Below are 8,533 nucleotides of genomic sequence, written 5' to 3' on the forward strand. Positions count from 1 at the left end.
GAGATTCTGCAGCTAAAATGTGAGGCATTTTTTTGTCCACTCGGGAGTCTAATCTCCCGCCTTGTCCACCCAGCACAGGTGAGGAACTTAAGGACCTTGCGTTTCAAGAGGACATTGGCACTGAGATGTAGTTATAGATGTTTTTCTAGTCCATCTTTAAATCAGCCCGAAAGAGAAACATTTGTGATGGGGAAACTGGTCCAGATATGCAACCCCATTGCTCCTCTGACACTGATACAGGGAAGCCAGTGAAATCACGGTTGCACGTCTTACCCCTGAGGATGGGCAGAGCGAGGACTCTGCAGGGGGGCGTGCCCAGCTCTCCTCCTGACCTCTGAAACCAGCGCGCCCGGGCTACAAGGACCTCCACTTACTCAGCTGTCCTGTGGCAGTTACGCGCACATGCCTGCCGTTCAGGGTTTTGGAGCGTGCGTTGACATCTGTGTGTGTGTGTGAAGATAAACGGGAGCTTGTTTTGATGCTGGGTGTGATACAGGGGCCCTGCTGGTATGCTGTCAGGAGCCTCACGGCAAAGCCCGTGGGATGGGTTACAGCCCTTGGACTCACTCACTTGTGGGTCTGTTCAGGGTAAAATCTATTATCACTCTACAATGGTCTTTTTAATGCAGGAGCAGAAGCTTTAACTGAAATAGAACACTGAATCAAATCAACATTTATGAAACAAATGAGCAATTTTTGGAGAGATTTTTTTTCCTGAAAATATAGCTCATTCTCTGGTAGTTCAAAAAATGCTGTAAAATGTGCATATTCAGAGGGTGAAAAATCAGAAGTTTATTTGTGATGATAATAAACCTCAAGGAGCCTAGAGAGAAAAAGGAAAGTAACTGTAATTATCCTATCGGGGTGAATGTAGGAAAATTCAGCTCAGAAGCTGGGTGTTTTTTTCCAGGTGCATCAAATGTATAGACACAGCCCTCTGGACACAGTACCAGGGCGTGCACTGAACAAGTCAGGGAGACACCAGTCCCAGTGCCTCAGAGGGAAAAACACCCCCTGGAGTTGTCCACAGGACCGTCCTGGCCACACCGTGTTACCACTGCCACTAATCATGGTTGGAAAGTAAAATGACCTTGATTTGTCTTTCCCTACACCAGACACACAATCAATTAATTCTACCATTGTTTTTCAGACCAAGGCATTTGGCATCTTTTCACTTGTCTAATATGTTGTTTGCCAGGCTCTTACTGGAACCATTCGACGATCAATTTGATTTAACCATCAAGATGGATTTGGCAGATTTGGGTTGTCTTAGTAACTAATCATACAGGTGAAGGACCTGAGCTCCATATCCAGTTGCAAAGTGTTGCCCGGCCTCTCCTGGCTGTGCACGCCCTCCCTGGGGCAGGGCTGGGCTGGGCTGGGGCTTAGTTAGTGACTGCTGGTGACCCAGCCCAGGGGAACACTGTTTAAAAGGTCTGATTGTTTTCTTGTTTCATAAAAGTCAGGCTGCCTGGATTCAAATCCTGGCTCTGTCACTTTGTAGCTTTGTGACCTCTGGCAACTAATTGAAACTAAGTGACCCATATATGCCACGCGGATAATAAAAGGGTTATTCTAGGAAGGACATTCGGTGATATACGCAAAGCACTTAGCACAATGCCTGCTCGTAGGAAAGCACCTAATAAATTGTAGTTGCTGTCATATGAAGTACTTGCCCTATTTTTCAAAAGCCATTTTGGCCAGATCAAATTTGTACAGAAAAGGCTATTGACCATAAAGTTTATACTTTCCTGTTTCTAACAATACCAGCTTCTAAAGATGTATATAGGTTCATTTATACCTATTCAGTTGGAGATGTAGGCTATTTGGTCTTTCTTCAGAGATGTTTCTGTGAGGATGAAAGTCCCATCGCTCGCGTTAATGACATGTTGCCATTGATGTGCTGTGTTGATTGCTAATGTCGATTACATGCGTGTGTGAAACGGAACTGCCTCAGAGCAGAATTTAGGCATCCCTGCCAAAAGGAAGTGAATTAAAAGGAGGAGAAGCAGAGCCTTTGCAAGGAGAAAATTGTCCTATCTCTCAGCCAGTGTCAGAATGTGGAAATGTTTACAAAATGCTCATTAAAAGAAAAAAGGATTGCGAGATAGAAACAAAATCTGGTGTGCGAGTTTACACTAGGGAGATAAGAAAGGCTAGGCCCCTGTGGGGGATTTTGTTATCCAATTACTGCAACCTGACTTTTTGGGATGGGGAGAGGAAGAGTGGTAGGGGGAGGGAGAGAGGGGAAGTTTCCAAACTTGTCTCCAGTGACACGAGACATTTACGCTCCGCCAGATAAAACTGCCACTTGGAGTCCAGGAGCGCTAAACCTTCCCGGGTTGGCCTGGGGGCTCGAGCAGAGCCATGGGTGCCCTGGCCCTGCAGCTGTGCGCTGTCTCCTGCCTGGTGGTTCACTGGGTTTCTGGCAGCCCCATCTTGAGCTTGGAGCAGTCGCCTCTGGAAGAAGACATGCCCCTCTTTGATGATGTCTTCTCAGAGCAAGACGGTGTCGACTTTAACACACTGCTACAGAGCATGAAACACGAGTTCCTCAAGACGTTAAATCTGTCTGACATCCCGATGCAGGATTCAGCCAAGATTGACCCACCAGAGTACATGTTGGAACTCTACAACAAATTTGCCACAGATCGGACCTCCATGCCTTCTGCCAACATCATTAGGAGTTTCAAGAATGAAGGTAAGTGGACATTTTCCTGATGAAATGTGGCTTTGAGTTTTCAGAAGCAGTAAGTCAGTTTACAATGCAGGGGAATGATACAGATAAGGGTGAATCCATCTGTATAGGGGTGTGTGTACACAGATACACAAAAACAATGCACATTTGGTCTATACCATTTTTATGGTCATTTTCCAAGTTGTATGAAAAGATACTAAAGTATACCTTTTAATCCAAAGCCATGAAGTGCCTACCATTTTGACATCGTAATTGGGTCTTTAAAAGTTTTCCACCTGGCCAGCAGGTAATAGAAAATGTTACTGCTAGTCTACCAGTATACCTTTGTCTGTCATTTTCCAGATGGGCCTCATCCCATTTGGCTTTTAATTGACTACGAAATTTGTCAACTTCTACTTAGAATGAAAATAGACAAAATACAGAAAGCTGCCATATGTGTGTCCCTCAAACTTTGGGTGAGTTTCCATTTTGTGACTTTATTTCAGAAATGTTCAAACAGGATGGAAACTTAACCTTTTAGAGATTCTTCCTAAAGTTTTGTTTTGCTTGATGTGACGTGTATATCCTTGAAGCGCTGTTTATAATTTCCAGGAAATGTGCATGATGCAGTTAATGATCCAGCTTCCTCTGTGCCTTTATAAAGAGCAATGCACAAGCTTTAATTATCAGTGGGAAAAGTGTGTTTTCTCCATCCCCTCCCCAGATCTTTATTCAGTACTAAATCTAATGACCTAACAAGTTAATTCTTTGTTTAATAATGTGCAAGGGAGCAAAAAAAATTTTTTTTGTAATATTTATGGTAAAAGTTGTGGGTCCAAAGAAACTAATTCTTTGTTATTTACCAATTATGCTTTTGTGGTCCTTAACCAGGTGCAGAAGAGGGTTTGGATAGGTGTTGGCCAACTGTTCTTGAAAGCAAAAAGGTGGTGTCAAGACAACAGCTCAGTGGTGGCAATTTGAAATTTGTGCCTCTTGGGGAGGGATGGAAATGTTAGCTATACTGATTGTGGTGGTTTTTTCACTGGTGTATAAAATTATCAAAATTCATCTAATTGTACATCTGAAATATGTGTAGTTTACTGTACAGGAATCATGCCACAACAAAGGTGTTAAAAAACAAAACAAAAACGAAACCTCAATAGCTCAGGATTTGGGTTTTTGAGACAGAGTTGACTTAGCTGGTGTGGATAATTAGCTTATTTCTCCCAGCCTCGATTTCCTTATCTGTAAATTGGGAATAATATACCCAATTTCAAAGAGGTTACCTGTAAGAAAGTTGTCTGATTGCTACGAAGTGTTCAACAAATGAACAAATGTTAGTTATTACTAATGAAGTCTTTAAATTCTAGGTATTGGAGGATTGTTGAGTAGGTATGGCTCAGTCCTGGAGACACTTTTTGCCTTTAAAATTTAGGTGACAGCCCAAATTTCAAATATTTAGTAACGTGTTGGAAAGTTACTTAAGAACTTTTAGCAACATAATGGAAACAGAAAGCTGAAATTACAGATGTCTTTTGGAGGCGAGTCTGAATTGAAAATAAACAACCTCCTTCCGTGGGAAGCCTTCCTAATGTTTCTGAGTGCTGAGCCCTGGGTGGCTGGCTCAGGGTGTGGGTGGGGAAAATGTTTGCATCTCTGGGGAAAAATAGGAGTTTTTCAGTTTTCACTTCTCCTGTGGAGAATTTGGATGGTCCAGGTCAGGAAGTGGGGTTTTCAGAGCTTCTTATTTCTGAAGATCAGCGGAGGCAGGAGCAGACCTCTTTGTGGACAACCTAGCTGGCTGCACCTCCGCCAGTCCGTGGCTGGAAATGCACAACTGAAAGTCTTGAATCCTCCACTGGGCTCACCCCGTTGGTTGTTAGTGGGCCCTTTCATTGTTTGCTTTTGCTCCGTGCAGCTTCCTAGGAGGCAAAGACCAACCAAACAGAAAAAGCCTCCTCAAATCTAACTAATCAGGGGAAATCAAGTGCCACTTCCAAGGTGGAAAAAGCATGACTTCATTTCCTACCACTGCTTTGACCTCACTTCGTCTTCCTGGGAAAGTCAGTTCTCTGCATTGAGGCTCGATTTTTTTTTTTTTTTTTTTGGAATAAGATGAACAGAAGAAGTGATATCTGCATTGTAGGGTCATTGGAAGAGCTAAATAAAACAATGTTTGCAAAGCACCTCAAACATGAAATTTGCTCAACAGATACTCGTTCCAATTCCTGAAATGGAACACCTCCATCTATTATTATATTTGTACACACACAGTGAACTTTTTTTTATCAGTGTTATTGAGGTCTAATTGACATACAACAAACTGCACAGATTTAAGTGCATAATCTGATAGATTTTGACAGACGTGAACATCCATTAAAACCATCACCCCAATCAAGATAGTGAATATATTCATCACCACCAAAAGTTTCCTTGTGCTGTTTTATAAACTCATTCTCCCACTGTAGTGCACTTTCATTGTGCGTTTTTTTCTAATGGATGGACCAACCAGTCTACTCCTTTATTTTTGGTCTTCTCATGTTTCCTGTCCATGGAGAGTCAAGCTTCCTCCATCCCTATAAGGGGGGACAACTACCAAATTACTTGCTGTACAAAGGACATATGTCATGCCCATAAATCAGCTTGGTCTAGATGCTCAGAATCTTCAACTAATCAATATTTTTAAAGCACTACCTCTGTTTAAAGCACCGTGGTAGATTGGAGGCATAGAAGGGAGTTTAAGCTGTGGTGCAGGATGACAGTCTAGTTGGGAAGATCCATTCATAAAAGGACAACTGAAAGAGGACAGAAATGGCAAGGCCTTGGGAGAGATGTAGAGACTAAGTACTCAAGTTACCCAGAAGGGAGTAAACCTCCAGGTAGAGTGGTGAGGAAGGGAGGGTCTCCTAGGGAAGGGTCACAGCTAGATAGATCGAGATGAGGGGGTAGGACTTTCCAAGGGTCAGAAGAACATACCCAAGGGTGCTCTATACAGTAAACCAAAGGAGTGCTTGGCAAGTGGGGAAGGTGGCGGTCTACTTTAAATAGGACACTACGTTTAATCTCTGTTTAAAAGATTTGCTTAACCTTTCCACAAATATTAATTGACCAATTGCAATGTTCCCACACTGTAAGGGATGAATGGGGGCTATGACACGATCAAGAGGTTAAGACTTGGTTTATAGCTAGTTTTGAGAGCCACGCTAGAGAGCTTAAATTCATGCCATTGACCTGTGTTTCTCACTGGCAGTGTGTGAGATGATTTTAGGTGGTGCTCAGAGGAAACTATGAATCATGTGACATCACTATATATTTTTGTTAATGTGGATTGAAGAAAAAGTCACATAACTAGCACCTCAAACTCCTTGTTTCATGGACACTGTTGCTTAGGACAATCCTAAAAGAGGTCGTAAGTATTAAAATAATCAGATCAAGTTCAAGGAAAATATTAAAGAGTACAGTTTGGAACATGGACTCCATGATATCATGAATTGGGTATACAGCGGAGAAAACGTTGCTAAAGATGTTGCAGAGCGCCTCAACTGGTGGTCCCTAGCATATCTCTGGTGTCGTGGAACCCTCTGATTGATGACAAATGCCTTCAGGGATTCCTTGTTGACACGTGTTACCTGGGGCAAGTGTACAGGAACTTTGCATGCCTAAAAATTCTTAAACGGGAAGCCAACACAATAATATTTGGAAGTGTGCTTCTAAGACAAAGGACCTTTAAATTTGTATGTCGTAAACATTCTGAGTGATTCCTATACACCACACTTCCATATACATGCTCAGGGTACATGACTCAGGCACCCGATCTAGCCACAAAATTCATTTTCCCCATTTCCCCTTATGGAGGACCACTCACCCCCAAATTCAACTGCTGCGAGCCCCTTCGTTCCATGGCTATCTTGTTGACCTTGTCGGGCTTTGGTGTCTAGAGCAGGGGTCAGCAAGCTTTTTCTGTAAAAGGCCAGAGAGAGAGAGAAAGTATTTTAGGTTTTGTGGGCCGTATGATCCCCGTTGAGACTATCAAACCCCACCATTGTAGTAACCACAGACACAATGCAGTTACACTTCATTTCCCAAAATGGGTGGCAGGCCTGATCTGGCCCATGGGCTATAGTTTGCTAACCTGTGGTCCAGATGCCTGTTTTCCAGGAAGTCCCCAACTGTGTGAGGATCTCCATCCATTACAAATGCTAATATGAAAAGCCATGAAATCCTCATCCCTGAAAAGCTTCAAGAAAAGAATCACCATCACATGCTTCATTTGATAGCTCCTTATTGGTTAGGAAGATTGGGGGCTTGCCTGCACAATCTCCAAGGTCCGTCCCAGCTTTCCAATTCTGTGGCTGATAAGTTACGCAAGCAAGGCTGGGTGTGTTTCCTCTCACTCATTAGGCGGCCATTTTCCATCTTAGTCTTGGCAGCTTAACTCCGTCTGGTGTTCCACCATTGACCTTCAGTATTTTCTGTTAGAGAGTGCTAGCCCTGTGTTTGTTTTCATTGATCTAACCTCATTCCCTCTGTATCAAGCCTCCTGTATGAACAGAACTTTTTATTGCATAAATATGCATCTGTTTTTCTCTGCCACATCTTGCAAATCTGATTTCTGTCTTTTATTATTATTTTTTCCAGATCTGTTTTCCCAACCAGCTAGTTTTAATGGGCTCCGAAAATACCCTCTCTTCTTCAATGTGTCCATCCCGCACCATGAAGAGGTCATCATGGCCGAACTCAGGTTGTACACCCTGGTGCAAAGAGATCGCATGATATATGATGGTGTGGACCGGAAAATTACCATTTTTGAAGTACTAGAGAGCAAAGGGGAAAATGAGGGCGAACGAAGCATGCTGGTCTTGGTGTCAGGGGAGATCTATGGAACCAACAGTGAGTGGGAGACTTTTGACGTCACCGATGCCATCAGACGCTGGCAAAAGTCAGGCTCATCCCTCCACCAGCTGGAGGTCCACATCGAGAGCAGGCATGATGAAATGGAGGATGCCGGCAGGGGACAACTGGAAATAGACACCAGTGCCCGGAATAAGCACGTCCCTTTGCTTGTCGTGTTTTCCGACGATCAGAGCAGCGAGAAGGAACGGAAGGAGGAACTGAGTGAAATGATCGCCCACGAGCAACTCCCGGAGCTGGACCACCTGGGCCTGGATGGCTATTCCAGCGGACCCGGGGAAGAGGCTCTGCTGCAGATGAGGTCCAACATCATCTACGACTCCACTGCCCGCATCAGGAGGAACGCTAAGGGAAACTACTGCAAGAGGACCCCGCTCTACATCGACTTCAAGGAGATTGGCTGGGACTCTTGGATCATCGCCCCGCCTGGATACGAAGCCTACGAATGCCGTGGTGTTTGCAACTACCCCCTGGCAGAGCATCTCACCCCCACAAAGCACGCGATTATCCAGGCCTTGGTCCACCTCAAGAATTCCCAGAAGGCTTCCAAAGCCTGCTGTGTGCCCACCAAGCTGGAGCCCATCTCCATCCTCTATCTAGACAAAGGCGTCGTCACTTACAAGTTTAAGTATGAAGGCATGGCCGTCTCTGAGTGTGGCTGTAGATAGAAGAGGAATCCTGTGGCTTATTTAATAACTGTAAATGTGTATATTTTGTGTTCCTATTTAATGAGATTATTTAATAAGGGTGTACAGATCATAGGGGCTTGCTGCCTTAGGGAATTTTGACAGATCGGTTTGTTGCAAGAAATCACATAATTCACAGTCTAGTCCCTTCCAATCTGTTTTTCTTTGGACTTGCCATCTCCTGGCAACACCATCTCTAACAGCGAGCGGCAAGCCCACACTCCTTGTTCTCTATGTCAGTTTGAAAGCAACACCCCTA

The 8,533-nt window shown here is 43.9% G+C and overlaps 1 protein-coding gene across 1 annotated transcript; it reads left to right on the forward strand.

Annotated features, from left to right (window-relative positions):
• The first annotated feature begins 2,367 nt into the window (after positions 1-2,367).
• On the forward strand, positions 2,368-8,256 carry BMP10 (bone morphogenetic protein 10). The gene is made up of 2 exons (XM_010979898.3): positions 2,368-2,701; positions 7,316-8,256. Exons 1-2 carry the CDS (start codon positions 2,368-2,370, stop codon positions 8,254-8,256), a joined length of 1,275 nt encoding a protein of 424 aa, XP_010978200.1.
• The last annotated feature ends 277 nt before the right edge of the window (positions 8,257-8,533 follow it).

Source organism: Camelus dromedarius, chromosome 15 (assembly GCF_036321535.1).
Source record: "Camelus dromedarius isolate mCamDro1 chromosome 15, mCamDro1.pat, whole genome shotgun sequence".
Taxonomy (NCBI): Eukaryota; Metazoa; Chordata; class Mammalia; order Artiodactyla; family Camelidae; genus Camelus; species Camelus dromedarius.